We start from the raw sequence: 20,498 nt of genomic DNA, 5'->3' as shown, positions 1-20,498 counted from the left end.
CTTTTAGTGCCTTATTATTTAACACACTCACCGGTCGATTTCCAATCATTTGCTCATTTATTTATTTCTATAAATACAAAAACAAATATGTAAATATATAGAATATATATATTATATATATATATCTATATATATATGTGTAAATGTGTGTGTGTGTGCGTGCGCGCGCGCGTGTTTATAGACATATACATGTATAGACATATATACAAATATATATACATGTATGTATATATATATATATATATATATATATATATACATTCTTTTATTCTTTTACTTGTTTCAGTCATTTGACTGCGGCCATGCTGGAGTACCGTCTTTAGTCGAACAAAAAGCAAGCCTTCCCCTCCCTGTTGAAGGAAGGAGGCGGCACAATGTCGATGATAGACTCGGCCGATAGCTGTACTCTTCCCATCGATGTCAGCAGTTGTTCTGCGAAAGCTATCAGTCCCGATAATTCCGGACACTCCACAAATGCGTGCAAGACGGTTTCCCTGTCCTGCCCGCACCTCAGACATGTCGGCGAGACGGCACTTCCGTGCCTTGACAGCTTATCGCGAACAGATAACGCTGTAGTTCTAGGCTTACAAAAAATAAGTCCTGGTGTCGATTTGATCGACTAAAGATGGTGCTCCAACATGGCCACAGTCAAATGACTGAAACAAGTATAGAATAATATATAATATATATATATATATATATATTTATATAATACATATCTTTATATATATATATAAATACGAAGAAGAGCTTTGCTTGAAACGTAAAACAACCACACTTCTTCTCGGAGCCTTTCATTAATACTTTGTTGTACTACGTCATCACGTTGATGCTTTGTTTTTTTTTCTCCGTTTTTTTTTAATAAACTATATAATATTTATATATACAGATATATACGAGGGGTACCCGAAAGTAACTGGAAACGTTCTCTGTGGGACAAGCCCGTTGTAGTTCAGGTTTCCGCCGCTAGAAGCCATTTGATTCGGCCCTCAGGCATCAGTCTGCCGACCAGTGTCGTCGTGTGAGGTCGTACTACCACGTGGTCCATCTTTGTTTTGCATTGTTTCTTCCTTGTTCGTCGATTTTTGCGTTGGCAGAAACGAAGGAACAGCGTACTTTCGTAAAATTTTGTTTTCTTCCGGGAAAATTAGTGGCCGAAACAGTTGTCATGCTTCTAACAGCTTACAAAGCCGCTGCCAGAGCAAAACACAAGATTACGAATGGTTTTCACGATTTAGGAATGGTCACTTGTCGCTTGAAGAACAGCCTCGTTCAGGGTAACCGTCGACCTCACGAACGAATGAAAACTTCACGAAAATTCATGAACTGATCTTGGAGGAGCGACGCCGAACAACTGACGAACTTGTTAATATGACAATTATGTGTCCTGGAGCTCCTGCCAACGAAGTTTGAGCGAGGAACTGCGAATAAAAAGTGTTGTAGCAAAATTTGTGTCACGCTTGCTCATGGAAGATCAAAAGCAGTCAAGACTGAAAGCATGTTGCGAACTGAAAGAATATATGGAAATTGATCCGGACCTTTTTTTCGAAGGTCATCACTGGTGATGGAAGTTGGTGCTATGGTTACGACCTGGAAACAAAGCAGCAATCAAATCAATGGAAGCATTCGATGCCACAACGCCCCTCCCCAAAGCGCATCAAATGAAGTCCAATGTCAAGACGATGCTGATTTCCTTCATCGATGCGAGAGGAATTGTCCATACAAAATTTGTTCCTTCTGGTCAAATTGTTAATCAGACATTTTACTTGACAGTGTGCAGCATTTGCGAGACACGGTAAGACGAAAACACCTTGACATGTGGCAAAGTGGAGAGTGGTGGTTTCATCCCGACAATGCGCCTATGCACAACGTCTTGAGTGAAAGACAGTTTTTGAGCAAAAATGGCATGACCCCCTGTTCGCCCTGTCCTACGCCCAGTGACTTTTTTGGTTCCCCGAATGAAAAAAGTCCTTAAAAGAAAACATTTTGCAGATGTGGAAAAAGTGAAGGAAAAAGCGAAGGAGGCATTAAAAGGTATCACTTCGCAAGGATTCCAGGACTGCTTCGAACAGTGGAAAACGCGTCTGGACTGATGCATTGATTTAAATGGAGAATACTTTGAAGGCGATAAAAGTGCAAACATGTAAAAACTAAGTGAATAAAATAATATTGCAAAATTCCGGTTTCTTTTGGGTACTCCTACACATATCTTTATGTATAAATGTTTTTTACTAAAAGTTTTGTAATTAAAACAGTCAAACATTTAATTAAAGGATCACTCAAAACCTTTCAGAAGAGTAATATAAGTATTTCTTTAACAAAGAAAAAGTTGACAGTGACTTCGAAGTTTCCGGTAGTAGCCTTTGTCCAATGAAAGTTGCGAAAGGTCACTGCCAACCTTTTCCTACTAGAATACCCACAAACACACACTTGTGTGTGTGTATAATATATATATATACATACATAATATATATATAATTACATACATACATACATACATATATATATATATATATATATCTATATATATATATATAATATATAGATATATATATATATATATATATATATACACATATATATATACACCATGAAAGATCGTTAGCCACTACACTCATTTTTTCTCTCCTTGTTTTTTTCTGTGTCCCTTTCTGTAAAGAGCGTAGGCTTGAAACGTAAAAGACTTTTTCTATTCCTGAGCGTTATACTAATACACCTGTTTGTTTTGTACACCACATGTCTTCGTCTTTTGTTTTTTTTCATAAAATCTCCCTATATATATATATATATATATATATGTGTGTGTGTGTGGTGTGTGTGTGTGTGTGTGTGTGTGTGTGTGCGTGTGTGTGTCTGTGTGTCTGTGTCTGTGTCTGTGTATATATTAAATGGAGTCGCTTGAAACGGTCGTACTGCATCGCTTCTTGATATCCTGTTGCTTATTTTAAGATTATACACACACATACATACACACACACATATATATATATATATATACTCGTAAAAATATAATCAAGCAATGAACACATCTATGGGTGTGCTGCTGGAACGTGCAACCCATGCTGAATGATGCCAGAATTTGATAGTGACAAGATCGATATTATTCCTCTTTTCATAACTGCTTACGTGGCTACTATTTCTTGGAGGGGTGGGGGCATATGACATTCTTTTCTGGGTATGCACAATTCTTCACCACTTAACGGAAGTAATTCTTTTGCCTGCAAGAATCTTTAAAATATTCTTTCCACACCAACAGGTAACAAAATCATTCGAGGATTTTAATGCCAGGATAGGTAACAACATTACGTGATTCAGGTTGGCACTCTTCGGCATAAGTAAAATGAAAAATAGAGGTCTACACCTGCTGGGTCTATGTACTGAGCTGGGTCTTTTGATAGACAATATCCATTAGATACTCAAGCATTAAGTTATCGAGACACATCTTCGGTCGTTATAATTTATACTTATGATATTCACGATCTCTGGCAGCGTTGAAGTTTTACGTGGGGCTACGGAGGGATCACTATTTTGTACAAGTAAAGTTGAAGGTGATTGTTAGAAAAAGTTTACAACAAATAACATGGAGATTCTGAAACTTCGAGATCCAGCACTCCCAGGTGTCTAGAGAAGAGATTTCCTCTTCAACAAGTTTTCCTCGCACTAACAAACAAACAAACAACAACAAACCCCCTTCAAAAAAACCCATTTGATATGGTGAATATAAATGCACAGTTGAAGGTTCTGTGTAAGTTGGGATGCTCACCTAAGTGTGTTGATTTGTTTGTCCAGCAACACATTGATATGAGAGCCCACATCAATTCAAATGGTGCTGACAGTTCCAGTGAATAATGCTGTTAAATAAGGGGATATACCCTGCGCAAACTTTGTTCTCCATATAATTTGCAGTATTGATTGCACACGCATCTAAAAACTGTCTTCAAAGCATCTTTATTCAGGTAAACTGCTTAATCTGAATCACTTCTAAATTAAATCAAAACCTTTAATAATTCTCCACAATTTGTTGTATCATGATGATTGTGATCTCGTGGATCACTCAGAATAAGATATTCAGAAAATAGTGACCCTTTTACTCCAGTACCAATATCACCTTTGGGCTCACAATAAGCTTGATTAGAACACTTTCTGTGGGAGAGATACAAGTAGAACTAAATTTAGTTGTTCAAAGACCAGACTTTAGCAATTCTGTCTCTAGGGGCGTATCTTTAGATTCTGGAATCAGCAATTCAGATATCTTTGAAACGCTGAAAAAACGATTTTGGTCAGAGAGTGACTTGAAACTGTGCACCAAGTTTGCCTTTACTATGCTTGCAACATCACATCCTTGCTTTATTTATCTTAGACATGTACCCTGTATAAGGAACATATCAAAATACGTGAGAATTTTCACCAGAAGTGCCTGAGGCGTTGGAAATCTTTTACACTTGATACAGAAGGCGAGTTATCCCAGTATAGAAGATCGCTTCATCAAGTGCCGCATGCAATGGATTGGTCATGTCACCTTTCATAATGATTTTATAGCGAATTAATGCTCGATGATTGCTCTCCCAGCACAACTCAAAAGGGTGATTTCATGACGTCACAAATACTACCTTAAGTCCTTGACTGTTTAAAGCCGTGCTGCCCAACGTCCGTCCCACGAGCCGGATCCAGCCCACGAAGCCTTAGAATCCGGGCCATTAGTCGGTCCTTAGCTTATTCCTTAATATTAACGCAGAAGTTTACTACTGTTATTTTTCTTCGATTAATAAAGAATTATTGGTTGCCAATAAACAGTTCTCGAAGTTGCTCGCAACTCTGCATTCTGTGTACCTGGTGTGTGCATAGCTGTCACTATGGAAGTAAATTTCAGGTTTTGTTTGTCCATGTCACTGGAGGTCCCTCGCTTGCAAAAGTGCCGCCCCTCTCCTAGTGGGGCGGTATGGCATATGTGTTTTTCCATCCCCGCCCCCAAGAGAGGAGCTGCTAGGGGGACATACCTTCCTTCACCACCCCCAAGCAAGGGCCATGGGCACTGGCGTTAGCAACAATTCATATATACACACTGCGTTAACCTGCAAGCATAGAAATTGATTCCCCACACTCGCTCGCATGGACAAACAAAATCCGAAATTTTATTTCTATGATAGGCCCCATCTGAAAAATTCGTGACGTCCGGCTGCTCTTTACCTTTTTTCCCAGTAAATTGCCATAATAATTTTACATGTTACAATATTTCGCCGGAACTTGGGTTTCCGCCTGCCCCCGGCTGAGAACAACTCTAAGCTGAGTTCGAATAGATGGGAGGGGCGGCATTTGAGACCTTTCCCGAGAGTACCAAAATGCCAAGTGACTGACAATCCTGATCTTCAGAAGCACCGATTCGAAGTTTTGGTCGAATGGAGTTGCGTCAGGTCTAAAAATAGTGCCTTTCAGTTTGCTGACATTGAAAAAGTGACTTATCACAACATGTACGATTAGTTGATTCGGTCGTCCAATCAAAGGTCCCAGAGCGCTCACCTCAGCAAGTCGAAGACGCGCGCACCACAATAATCTATCATGGTTGAGGGTGTCATTTCTTAGGAATATCTGAAGGAAATTTTGTCAAAGAATGTATCACCTCGGCGATTGAAATTCTATGCCCAGAGGAAGAGAAAGCTATAAAATGTGTTAGCTTGTCGAAGGATTGACTCGAAGGATTGAATAACTGGTCGAAAATACGAAAATGCAGTTGAACGAACTTTGTAAAACTTCGAAGCTTACAGCTTTGCCACCGACGAATCTACTGACATTACTGATATGCTGCGACTGGCTATTTTCGTGAGAGGTGTTGATTCAAGTTTTAATATCACTGAAGAGTTACTTGCTCTAAGGAATTTCTAATTTCTAAGGAAATTGCAGAGGCGCTGCTGTTTTCAAAGAAATCGATACTGCGCTCGAAAAGGCGGGACTGATTTACAATCGCCTGGCGGGAATTGCTATCGATGGTGCACCGGCAAGGAACAAGGTTTGCGTGGTTTCATCCAAAGAAAACTGGAATCCCTGAACATGAGTAAAAACCAAATATTGTGGTACCATTGTATTCTACATCAGGAATCACTTTGCTCCAAAATCATTGAGTTTGATCAGGTTATGGATGAAAGCTGTCAACCTCATTCGGAGTCGTGCATTAAATTATCGACAGTTTCGAAATTTTCTCGATGCGACAGACGCCGAATTCGCTGGCATTCCTTACTTTACCGAGATCAGATGGCCCAGCCGTGGCCGCACTTTGAAACGCTTTTACGATATTCGAGAACATGTAGCAGCATTTCTTGAAGAAAAGGAAATTCGTGCATAAACTTTGATGATGACAAATGGATGAATGATTTTATTTTTCAGCTGAATGAGTTGATTGTGCGGTTACAAGGAAAGGAAAAACTCGTCCATAATTTGTTTCGGCAGGTGAAAGCTTTCCAAAAGAAACTGGATTTGTGGATTGCTCAAATTGCTGAGAGCAATTATGCTCACTTTCCTTGCCTTCAGGAACAGCCGCGCATTTCAAGCATAAACCGGGAATTCTTTGTGAGCGAGCTAAAAGGGATCCAAGAAGAATTTTCCAGGAAATTTAAGGATTCCCGTGCTTGTGAAGACCAGTTGAACACTTTTTCAATGCCTTTTGTCGTGGATCCTACTGATGCCCCATTTGAGCTACAGATGGAATTGAATGAATTGTAAATTGACTTTGATGTCAAGAGTCAGTTTTTAAATAGGAATCTGATGGACTTCTACAAATACGGTCTACCTCACGCTCAATATCCAAATCTTACTTTTCTTTTCTTAAATCTTGATCAATTGTTAAATTTATTTTGTAGAATATAAAGTTATGAGTCAAATTACTTTTTTATGATCATATACATGTAATATCTGGAGGCTAATAATTTTTTGATAGCAATGTTGAAATAGAAGTAGCATCATATGTATGTATAAATTGAGTTATGAATAATAATTAAATAATGAGTAATTTCTGTAAATAAAATAATAAAAATCAATATTTTCAGGTCTGAATACTTTTCAAATGAAAGACTAGAAATGTGAGTTCGGCCAACTGGCGCCATTTTTCCTTAAATCTGGCCCATGTTCGGAAAGATTGGGCAGCACTGGTTTAAAGTATGCTGGTCGGTTTTGTGCGCTTTTACCTTGTGGGCAGACTATAAATACTTGTGGATGAACACGTGGCTAGCGATCTATGCTGGGAATCGAAGTACGACGGTTGAGGTGCGTGAGATGGTGCCGGTCAATTGGCGTCAGTGGTTGATGTGAAACAGTAGGCGAGCAGTTGGTGTCTGACGGCTAGTTGGAAGTGGATACCGACAGTCGACGTGAGAGGTTTATGGGAATAGTTGATACAGTAGTCAGTGCCGAAGAGCAGGCTTGGTCGATCGGTCACGTGGGAAGAGAAGAGAGAGAGAAATAGAAGCAGAAGAATTAAGGAGGGGCAAGAAAAAATGATAGGGAAGTGAAAAGTGGAGGGAAAGTGAGTAAGGAGTTTATATGAATAGTTGACATCTTTGCTGTGAGGTGGACGATTTCTACTGGTAAAAGAATGCGGAGTGTGAAGAAGTTGGCTGCGAAGATGGTCAGTGTGAACTGGGCAAAGTGAGTGTGAAGTAAGCTACAAAGGCAGTCGGTGTAAAGATTCGATGCGACTCGTAAACGTGAACCCGAGCGGCGTAGAACCATATTACACAAGACATCCAACCAGGTAAGACTACATCCACTCTAAACAAGTTGGTTAGCTGGGTTGGCCTGCGGTTTTCTTAGCTGCTGACTAGACGATTGGAGCCGTGTTTGGTGGTATTAGGAGGTCGCAGAGCGGCGAGCTGGCAGAATCGTTAGCATGCCGGGCGAAATGCTTAGCGATATTTCACTCGTCGCTACGCTCTGGGTTCGAATTCCGCCGAGGTCGACTTTGCCTTTCATCCTTTCGGGGTCGATAAATTAAGTACCAGTTACGCACTGGGGTCGATATAATCGACTTAATCCGTGTATCTGTCCTTGTATGTCCCCTCTGTGTTTAGCCCCTTGTGGGTAGTAAAGAAATAGGTATTAGGAAGTCGCAGTTCGCAACAGTATATATATACATATACACAAACATATATATATATATATATATATATATATATATATATATATATATATATATATATATATATATATTCATACATATGTTTTTATACATATATATTTTGTGTTTGTGTATATGTATATATATATATATATATATATATACTATAGCGACCTCCTAATACTACCAACACACACACACACACACACACACACACACACACACACACACACACACACACAGAGTCGTCTTTGTCTAACAGTACTCATAAAACAAGGCTGAAGAGATCTCTTGGGATCACAATATGGCGTTCGGTGTTGTCATTATCATCGCACTTCCTTAGATCAAATTTAGTTCACCCTATATTATATTTTTTAGAGAATTTAAAATTATACAGGCGATATCTTTCATTTTCCATGACCAGACTTAATCTTTAAGATACCTTATTTGTCTCCAAATTATGGTTATAATTATATTTAATCAACATTTTTGGGTCTCCAACATTATGTTGATAGCCACTTCACAAATTCTTCGTCGGGCAACAGTCTGGAAGTGATAATATGCTCAAATTAGCAGTTAACGTGTTGCAGTGAAGTTGGTGAGTTTGGATAAGTTTATATGTTGTGGGAAAGGAAAGAAATTAATGTCTCGAAAGTGTTCTTTCATATGGGAGAGGGAAAAGAATGTTTAACCGATTCAAACGCTGGAAATATATGAGTTGACATGAGAGATTAACTATAGAAACAACTATATTTCTATTAACTATAGAAACAACTATTGTCAATCACACTGAAAGGATGATCAAATCACATTCCACTCAGCTAGGAACTGAAGTAACATTCAACAACACTAGTCATAGATTTAGTCTGTGTAGAGAAAGATTTCTCGGTTATTTCCGGCCTGTCTGTTCTTGTGATTTATCCTAACAGTGAACTCCTTCTCAAGTTGAATTCTGATACGTTTGGTGCCAAGAGACTTGGTCACAACGTTCCCATAAAATATAGACAGACGCGCGCGCGCGCGTGTGTGTGTGTACGCGCGCGTAAATTAAAGATTTAAATATACAGGAAACAACATAATAGCACAGTTAGGAAAATACATGTGTATTACATACACACACACACATTATATATATATATATATATATATATCACCGTTATCATCGTGACCGACCAGGCTATCAGATGTTGCTACACATCGCTGGTCACAATGCGTTTCGCATTGTTTTAGCCTTTAAATGACGCCACCCCGCTGGCTAAGCGAGCAGGCCAACAGAAGAAAGAGTGAGAGAAAGTTGTGGCGAAAGAGTACAGCAGGGATCGCCACCACACCCTGCCGGAGCCTCGTGGAGCTTTAGGCGTTTTCGCTCAATTAACGCTCAATTATATATATATATATATATATATATATATATATATATATATACGTTTAAATATTTGTTGTGCAAGATTTTTTATGTGAAGTCGTGTGTTGAAACAGTCGACGTGAGAGGTTTATGGGAATAGTTGATACAGTAGTCAGTGCCGAAGAGCAGGCTTGGTCGATCGGTCACATGGGAAGAGAAGAGAGAGAGAAATAGAAGCAGAAGAATTAAGGAGGGGCAAGAAAAAATGATAGGGAAGTGAAAAGTGGAGGGAAAGTGAGTAAGGAGAGAAGGCAAAGAAATGTGAGAGAGGGGGAACGAAAGAACGAAGAGTGGAATGAACGAATAAGCGTCAAAAGGTTGAAAGAAATAGAGTCGCACAAGATTTTGAAAAATGTGCACTTACATATAAGAGAACAAAGTGTACGTACGTCGCTATATATATATATATATATATATATATGTCCGGGGTCGCGATGGGAACTAGGATGGGCCCCAATTTCGCCAATCTCTTTCTTGGCTACATTGAGGCCCAAGTATTCTCCCAGTTCTCTGGGCCGACCCCTGAACTATACGGTCGCTATATCGACGACTGCATAGGTGCCACCTCCCTTTCCCGTGAACTTCTCTGCCAATTCATCTCTTTCCTTTCCAACTTTCACCCCTCTCTTCAATTCACCTCCACCATCTCCAACACCTCTGTCAACTTCCTTGACATCTCTCTCCGCATCGATCACCCCTCCAACTCTCTCACCACCACCGCCTTCTCTAAACCTACGGATTCCCACCTCTATCTCAACTTCTCTTCCTCCCACCCCTTCCACACCAAACGAGCCATCCCCTACTCCCAGTTCCTCCGCCTCCGACGTTTGTGCAGCCGCAACCAGGATTTCGAGACCCAATCTCAATACCTGGCCCGCCTGTTCAGACTCCGAGGGTACCCACCCATACTCCTCTCTGATGCCCTCACCCGCGCCCGTCGCATCGACCGCACCACCGCCCTGTCTCCTTCCCCCCGCCCACCCCCCAACCGCACCCCCTTCCCTCTCCTTTTCCACCCCTCTACCCTACCCCTTCGTCGCAAGATACTACGTTGCCTTCCGTCGCCTCCAGCTTGATCCCACCACCCGCCCCATTTTCCTAAACCACCCCTGTCCTCCTTCAAACGAGCCCGCAATCTGCGTGACCTCCTGGTCCACAGCACCCTCTCTCCTTCCCCCTCAGCCCCACACGGATCATTCCCTTGCTCTAGATCCCGCTGCAACACCACCGCTGTCACCGGCTCCAACCGGCATACTGTACGCATTAGGCACTCTTTTACGTGCACCTCGTATGGCCTTATTTACTGCATTAAATGCAACCTATGCGGGATGCTGTATGTAGGACAGACGGGACGCCGGTTGTCCGACCGATTCACAGAACGCTACATCTTCACCCTACAAACTACTACCCCACACGGACTTAACACAGCCCCCTCCTCTTGAGGTCCTCTTCTTCTTCCCTTTTTTTCCCCCGGATACACCACCCCCACACACACACCTACCTACCTCCCACACGCCTGTTCACACACACACACACGTATACACATCTACGTACATACATTCACACATTTAATCACACACACTTATAGACATACATGCACACACTAACATACAAACCAACATGCACATACATACACACATACATACATACACACACACATACATACTTACACACACACACACACACAGACATACATACACACATACATACACACATACATACGCACATACATACACACACACTCACACACACACATCGCACATACATACTTCACACACACACACATGCACACATACATGTAGGCACACACACATACATACATACATACCCACACATGCACACCCTTACACTGAATGCACACACACATACACCTATTTGCATCCAGGCAGCCCCCACCTCTTTTCTGCTTTCCGGTTTTGGCTGATGAATCCTCGGTTCCCGCGTAGCGGGTCGTTCGAGGGCCTTTGCGCTCGCGCGCCTTGGCGCGCGCTGGGGGCTTGGTCGGCCCCATGGGCTTGCGTTGTATTGTTGTGTGCGTGAGCGCGCTTCGTGTGTGTGGCCTGCTTCGGGTGTGTGCGTGCGTATGTATACATACATACCCACACACTCGCATGCATCCCTACCCACATACATACACGCACACCTACTCACACACACACATACACACACATACCCGCACACACACACACATACATACATACACACACATACCTACTGCAGACATACACACACACAGACATACACCCATACACTCACACTCACACGCATACACACACACACATACACACGCACACGTACACATACACACACACACACACCTACATACATACATTACACTTGTACACACACACACTTACATTCATACACACACACACCTACACAGCCATACCCTCACTCAGACACACACACCTACCTACACACACACACAACACACACAGACACACACCATACATACATCTACACACACACGCCTACACACATACATAAACACATACAATAAACACACACACATACACATACACACATACGCACCACACATATACTTATACACATGCACACACACACACATACATACATACACCCATACACATACACACACACATCTACATACTCCTATACGCACATACATACACACAGACATACACACCATACACACTCACACAAACATACACACACACATACTTACACACCACACTCGCCTGCACGCGCACACACATGCATGACAAAACCCATACACTCACACTCACATACGCAACACACCAACATAAACACACACACACGCACACACACACCTACACTCCCACACACATACATACGCACCTACATACACACACGCACGCATACACACGCCACACACACGCACACACCAACATAAACACGCACACGCACACACACACCTACACTCCCACACACATACATACGCACCTACATACACACACGCACGCATACACACGCACACACACGCATACACACATACATTGCACACGTACACACACACCTACATACACATGCATACGCACACACACCTACATACACATGCATACGCACACACACACAAACATGCACGGACACACCCAGACATACATACATACACCTATACACACACGCCCACACACCTACATACACACACATACATACACACACATACACGGACACACCCATACATACTTACATACACACACCTATACACACACGCCTACACACCTACATACACACACATGCATACACACACACATGTACGCACATACTCACACATATACGCACATACATATATACCCACACACATGCACACACACACATACGCACATGCATGCACACCTACACGCATACATGCATACATGCATACACACACACTCACGTACACATACATACATACACACACACATACATACACCCATACACATACATGCATCCTACACACACATACACACACACTCACACATACATACACACACACACACTCACACACCTGTATGTACGCGCACACACATGCACATACACACACTTCCACACACCCACACGTACATACATACACACTCATACACATACACACACAACACACACACACACGGACATACATCTATGCACACACATATATACACACATACTTACATACATTCATCGGACACACTGACACCCAGACATACACACAGACACACACACACATACTTACACACACACCCGCAGGCGCGCGCACACACGCGCTTGCGCCGGCTCGCGCACGCATACGCGCATGCATGCACCTCGCTCTTGGACCCGACGAGATCTCCGGCTCGTTTCTGGGGCCGTCGCCTGTCGTTGGGTTCTCCCACGCCCGTCTCCGCGGGACCACTCTTCCATCTTCCCCTCAGCTGGAGTCCCTTTTTCCTTACACACACGCGCACACATACATACACCCACTCACACACACACATTTGCTTAAATATATACATTACTCTTACACACACTTCAAATCTACTCGCCATACATACAACTACGACACTGGACACACACACACTACCACTCAACACACACGCTGGCACTTTACATACGCCCCCACCTCTTCCCCTCCCTCCCTTCCTCCTTCCTTCAATTTTTTTTACTACTGACCACTGTCTGCTATGCCTACTACTGTTCGCCCTACCTCACACGCCTACACACAGACGCACACACTAACATATACATATATTTTTTGTTTTTTTATCTCGCCTCACACACACATACACACACGCACACGCACACACTCACACATACACACATATCTGTTGCGTTACCAACCCTGTCTCCACTCTTTTGGCTTTAAAAACCTACTTTGCTCTTGTTATCGTAAACTTCCGCCTTTCACCGTGTGTACTTCGTAAACACCAGTCGTTTTTTTTTTCTCCCTCTTGTTGCCCACCTTGGGATCTTTCTTTCCTCTCTCTTCCTTCTTTATGTTTCCGACGAAGAGCTCCACTCGAAACGTCATACCTTCCTGCTTCCATCTTTCCCGAGCGCCTTTTAATAATAATACTGTAATTGTTCCACGTGTTGTTGTTTTTTCTGTTTTCCCGTTTGGATTAAAATTATATATATATATATATATATATATATATATATATATATCTATATATATATATATATATTAACTAGCAGCTAAGCCCGGTTTCACCTGGTCTGTTTGGATGATGTGGCTGTGATCGTTTTCTGTTAGGTATAATCTATGACAGCGTTTGTCAACCTTATCATTTCGAGTCCCCTGTTTCGATTGGAGCCTCCAGCTATATGAAAATTTCCTGATCCCATCCCGTCAGAAAATAACTTCTGAGCAACTGGTTGTTTTAATGGCAGAAGAAAGAGGGAAATTCCATTAGAAAAGTTTTAATCGATTTTATCGGTAAGTATGGGGGTTAGGGAGAAAATACAAACTGCATTCCAATCTATGCACCTGTCTCCACATGTGTGCCATTTTTCACGCGAATCCACCCTGCAGTTTGGCTGTAAACCACAAGACAAGAAAGAATACAATGAACGCCCATGTCCAATTTATATTATAGATAATACAAAATGGGACAAGAACGCAAGACATCCGGACAGCTGGGTGATACAAAAAGGGACAACAAAACACCCAGATAGACGATACAACGAGAACAAGGACGGGTCTCTTTGACTAAAATTTTCTTTCTTCAGTCAAGCACCAGATTATCCTCGCAATTTCGGCTGATTATTCTTGAGATTGCTCCAATCTGGCCAGCCCCATGGAAAAACTAACCTAAGAGCAGTATATATATATATATATATATATATATATATATATAATATATATAATATATATATATATATATATATATATATATATATATATATATATATATATATTAGATAAGAAAGTTGGTTTGTGAAAGCACGTGGTTGAATATATAGAAAATAGTAAAAAGTGAAAAAACTACAGAAGGCTTAAAGGTTAAAAATATATATATATATTTGCGTCAATATGTCTGAAGAATATTAAAAAAATGTTTTCCCTACAATGACAGTTTAGAAGAAAGACCGGTTTCGCGTTTAGCTTTTCAAATTTCTTACGACGTTATCTTTATGTTGAATAGAGGTTTCGTTATGTTTATGTTTAAAAGAGTTCTAAATAAGGGGAGGTAATGAGTGATTTCTTCCGGTGTAAGGGAGATAATCGCTTAAAATTTTTTTCCTTTCCCTTGGTGTGAATTTCTCTGTATCAGTATGTTGGCATGGTTAAGTCTGGGCTTGTACTTTTCAATGAAGAATGTTTCCTTGTTTAGTCTAATTTGTGTTGATGATCCGATAGCACATTGGTAAAATGGAAAGATTAAATATTGTGGTAGTAGTTGCTTTGCGCATTTCTCAATGTGCTCACTAAAAGGTATCATTCTGTATTCTGGGAATGCAATCTGTTGTCGATGCAGTGTGCATCTACGTCTGAGTGATAGTCCCGTGGAACCCACGTAGTCTTGGTGGCAGCCCGAGCATTTTATGACATAAATTATGTTTTCAGAGGCACAAGTAAAGTTAGATTTGATCTTGAATTTCTGTCCCTCTTTAAAGAGGAATTCTGATCCTTCTAGCAGGTTAGGACATGTTGCACAGTTCGATCAACAAAATTTTTACTTTTGCATCCGTAATTTCAGAAAACAATTTTGCCTTTGTGAGAATCTTTTTAAGTGATTTAGGTTGTTTGTAGCTTTTAATGATTTGGTGTATGTTTAGAATTTCCTTTAATTTGGGGTCCTTATGGGCTTCTTTTTTTCTGGGGTTGTATGTAGATATGTAAGGTAGTATTTTCGGGGAAGGTGTGTTGTTGTGTTGAACTTTTCTTAAAGTTTCTATGTTGATTTCTGTTGCACGTCTGATCCCATCCTCTATGAGTTGAGCTGGGTAATGTCTGTCAATTAGGGTGTTTTTGAGTTCTTGCAGTCTAAAGTTTCTGGTATTTTGTTCTGACACTATTGTGCATATCCTTCTTGCAAGGTTGAAGAGGATGTTTGTTTTAGTGTGTCTTGGGAGGCATGAATTAAAAAGAAGGTATTGTTTGGCGTCTGTGGCTTTGTAAAAAATGTCTGTTTCTATTTTAAGGTTAATTATTTTAATTAGTATATCCAAGAACGGGAGCTCCTTTTGGTTGTATTCCATTGTGAACTGTATATTTGGGTTTATGCTGTTCAATAGGTTTTTAAATTTTAGGAGTTCATCTGTGTTTTCATTCCAGAGAATAAAACAATCGTCTAAGAATCGTTTCCAATTCTCTTTTATGTATTGAGAAAGGGGGTTTCCAAAGATTGATAAAGATTCCTGGTAAATGATTATTTCCATGTAGCCCATTGTTAGGTTCGCAATGACTGGTGCTGCCCTTGTACCCATAGCAATTCCGGATTTTTGACGGTAAAATGTATTGTCAAACATGAAGTGGTTATTATGTAGGATGAATTCAGTTGATTTAGTAATGAATTCTTTACTGATCCTTTTTGGTATTTCTTCCGGAAATTGGTCCAGCCAGAACTGTATTGCCTCTAGTCCATAATTATGAAGTATACTGGTATATAAGTTAACTACATCAAATGAAACCAGGATTGTTTCTTCTTGGCTTTTTTTGGAAGGTGGTTTAACATATCTAAGTCATCTCTGATATGGCTATCGATATGTTTAAGAAGGGTTCAGGAGGATGTCCAAAATAGGCTTATCTGTGTGTTTCACAGGTTGGGCCAGCTACAATGGGCCGTAGTTTTAGGTCCCCCGGGTTTGGTGTGTGTATGTATGTCTTTGGTTATTTTTTAATGGTTCATTTATAATTTGGCTTTTATGAATTTTTGGCAGACCATAGAAAAGGCTAGGTTTGCATTTAAAGTTTGTTAGAAAGTCAATCTCTTTGGTTGTTAGTTCCTTTTCATGGGTTTTAATTAGTGAAGATAGAGTTTTCATTATTTTTTGTGGGGTGTATTGGTATTTTTTCATAATGTAGGTCGTCATCAAGCAAGGAAATTACAAGATTTCTATAGTATGATGTATCCATTATTACAACTGCATTTCCCTTGTCTGCTTCCTTAATGGTTATATCCTCATCATTTTGAAGTTCTATCAGTTCCTTCCATTGTGTAGTGTTAAAATTTGAGTTAACTTTCTGTTTATGTATAGTATGGTAGGGAAAGTTCTCAATGTGGTTACAGAATTCATCAAGATCTTTATTTCTTCCTCTGTGGGATGTGTTCACTTTTGTTCTTGACTAGTGATTCATCTTCAGTATTGAAACTGGTTGATGCTTCTGCTAGTCTTAATTTTTGCAAAATTCTGTTATATATCCTTGATTTCATTTAGGTTGGCTCTGCGTGGAGTTGGTGTAAATTGAGCCCTTTTGAGAGGATGTCAATTTTTATGTTAGAAAGAGTTTGGTTGAAAGATTGATTATCTTCGGTTTTTCCTTATTACTAGGTTCCAGCCTGTGTCCTGGTGTCTCTGGTCCCTATCTATCTATATATTATATATATATATGATAGATAGATAGATAGATAGATAGATAGATAGATAGATAGATAGATAGATAGATAGATAGATAGATAGAGATATGTTTCTTTATAGCCACACAGGGCTGCACACAGATAGAACAAATTACAAGGTAAGCTTTTCTTTTGAAGGTATTAAAAAAATTAAAAAAAAAATAAATAAAAAAAAAAAAAAGGAAGGGGGAGGTTCGATCAAAAGGGATCGTAAAAGGAGAGAAAGAGGACAAAAATAAGGGGGTTAAAAAAAAAAAAAAAAAAAAGGGGCGGGGAGAGGAAAAAAAATGATCAATAGGATCGTTATCACAGAAATGTCAATATGAAGTGTAAAGGGAGACAGGTGAGTTTACCCGTGGAAAGAAAAGCCTGCGGAAAAGACCACGGTAACCTCGGTCAATGAAGTCACATTTTATATTCTTTTTTTTTTTTTTTTTTTTTTTTTTTGCAAATAAGCAACTCTCTGTTTTCGATTTCTGGGTTCATAGGACTATGCTCAAGGTGGCTTCGTCATTCATACGTGCCATTCTTGCTACATTCACCCATCTTTTTTTAAAACATTCGCTAGACAAAACTTGCCTCTCTACTCTCACTTTCCTTTTCAAGTGGTACTTGAAGAAGTTGATGAGAGATTGACCAGAGAGGAAAGTGTTTGTCTCCAATCCTTTCAGACGCGTCCACCAGCCACTACATTCTTTCGCCATAGCCACAAGATGATGAAAATAGCTCTTCCTTCCCGTTTGAAGGAAGGGGGCGTGACAATATTGACGATAGACTCAGCTGATAAACCGACTCGTCCCACACGTGACAGCAGTTGTTCGACATAAGCCCACAGGTCGGAAATTGTTGGACACTGAACGAGTGCGTGCAGAACGGTTTCGTCGCTCTGACCGCATCTCGGGCAGGTCGGCCCCGTGTTTCTCGAGCCGTGTCTGTAGAGCTTATCCCGAACGGGTAGCGCTTCTCGGTAGCACTGCCAAGCCAGGGATCTCTGGAAGTTGTCCATGGGCCCTGCCCGAAAGTCGTCCCGAACAGGCGGGTCAGGTACTCCTCGTCGACGTCCAGTTCGCCCCGAGCTCGTCGTCGTACCTCCCCTCCACTAAACCCCTATAGAATGCTTTGGTTTGTTGAAGTCACTTAAGGTCGACCCAGGACGGCAGAGTTGCTTGAGAGCAACGCGACACTCGCGGTGCCATTCGCCCTTCCTCGGCCTCTTTTTGATCCACGACTGCAGTTCGGTCATGGAGACGAGCTGCGGGAAAGCGTGCCTCACAAACGGCGACCACACCTGTTCACCGTCGTCTACATAGAGCCAGAGATGTCGCAGTCTCAGCGCGTGTCTGCGCATCATCAACCACGGCATGCCCAGCCCTCCTTTTAACGGGTGTTGACAGCAAATGGATCGCCTGACCATCGGGACGCATCCTTTCCACAAGAAGCGAAAGAGGATGCGTTGTAGTTTGGTGATGTAGGGTCGGGACAAGGTACGACGGTCAGGCGGTAGTAGATGACGGACGCGATGTACGTGTTCGCCACCTCCGCTCGACCTTTTAGGGACAGTTTCCTCTCGGCCCATTGCCGGGCGAGAGTGACCACCCTACTCGTTATCTCGTTCCAGTTCTTCTCCACTTGGAGGTCCGGACCAAACCAGACCCCGAGCAACTCAACCGGGCCGTCGGTCCAGCGTCCCACGACGGAGGCGCTGGTGGACGGCATGGGCTTGCTTCTCCAGGTGCCTAGTCGCAAGCCCACTGACTTTTCCCGGTTGATTTTCGCTCCTGTCACCGCTTCGTAGTTTTTCAGTGTCTCGCCGACCAGCTCGATGTGCTCGTGGCTAGACACTATATGACGGTGACGTCGTCCGCGTATGCAGACACGCTCGTCCCGCATCCCAATTCTCGCGGGATGCCCCTTAGAGTCGCCAGCTTCCGCAGTAGTGGCTCAAGAGTCAATACGTATAGAAGCGCCGAGAGGGGGCATCCCTGACGGACCGAACGTGCAATGTCGAAAGGTCTCGATAGATGTCCATTTACGCGAATTACCGAACGGATGCCTCTGTACAAGGCAGCTATCCAGCCGCGGAAGACGGGACCGAAACCAGCCGCTCTCAGGACTGCCTCCAAGTATCGATGGTCTACCCTATCAAAGGCTTTTGATTGATCCAAGTTGATCAGGCCCCACCCATGCCAGGTTCGTTAACTACCCTGTCTATGATGTAGCGCATCAGATGGAGGTTGTCATGGATGGTCCGGCCTGGCACGGCGCATGTTTGCGCCTTGTCGACCAGTTTCTCGATGACAAGCGCCAACCTCTTGGCTAGCACCTTGGCCAAAATTTTCAAGTCTGCATTAAGCAGAGTGATGGGCCTAAAGTTATCTATTACATTTCCCTTGTTTAGATCTTTCTCAGCAGTGTTACGGCTCCTCGGCTCACAAAACCAGGAATGCTCCCGTTTTGCTGCCAGTTGCAGTACACCGCCGCCAAGAGATCTCCAAACAAGTCTGGCATACAATTGTAAAACTCGTAGGGTAGACCATCCAAACCCGGTGATTTGTCCCTCGAGCATTCTGCCATCGCTTCCCGCACTTCCGCCGCCGTGATGGCACCTTCGCAGCACCCTGCCTTTCTTGTCGAGAGTCGTGGTAGGCTATGTAGGTAGGCACTGAAGTCCACCCTACGTTCTTGCCCTCCACTCGTTCCGAACAGTCGGGCAAAATGCTGCTGAAAGGCCTCACACATTTTACTTGGCTCGAGCAATTCGCGCCCCTGTTCATCTACCAGTGACCGAATGGTGGTTTTGTTGCCCTGTTGCGACTCTGCCACCCGGGCCTCTCTCGCGGCTCCAACACCTTCGTTCCTTAGAGCACGCATCCTAGCTCTGACAGCACATCCTTCGTGTTTGGCGTTGAAGTGTTGGTCGAGGGCCAACCTCGCCGCCAAAACGTCGGATGCGATGCCGCTTCTAATTGCCTCTTCTAGCTTCTTAACTAGCTCACCCTCTACTCTATTT

The 20,498-nt window shown here is 42.1% G+C and overlaps 1 protein-coding gene across 1 annotated transcript; it reads left to right on the top strand.

The window, feature by feature from the left end:
• Positions 1 to 6,357: 6,357 nt before the first annotated feature.
• On the top strand, positions 6,358 to 6,714 carry LOC115230335 (general transcription factor II-I repeat domain-containing protein 2-like). The gene has a single exon (XM_029800538.1). It carries the CDS (start codon positions 6,358 to 6,360, stop codon positions 6,712 to 6,714), a length of 357 nt encoding a protein of 118 aa, XP_029656398.1.
• The last annotated feature ends 13,784 nt before the right edge of the window (positions 6,715 to 20,498 follow it).

This window comes from Octopus sinensis, unplaced genomic scaffold (genome assembly GCF_006345805.1).
Source record: "Octopus sinensis unplaced genomic scaffold, ASM634580v1 Contig15357, whole genome shotgun sequence".
In the NCBI taxonomy this organism is placed as follows: Eukaryota; Metazoa; Mollusca; class Cephalopoda; order Octopoda; family Octopodidae; genus Octopus; species Octopus sinensis.
The sequence above is the reverse complement of the archived record's forward strand: the minus strand, read 5'-3'. Positions and strand labels throughout refer to the sequence as shown.

Coding starts and splice junctions, on each gene's coding strand:
- LOC115230335 (XM_029800538.1), top strand. CDS start 6,358: ATGAATGATTTTATTTTTCAGCTGAATGAGTTGATTGTGCGGTTACAA.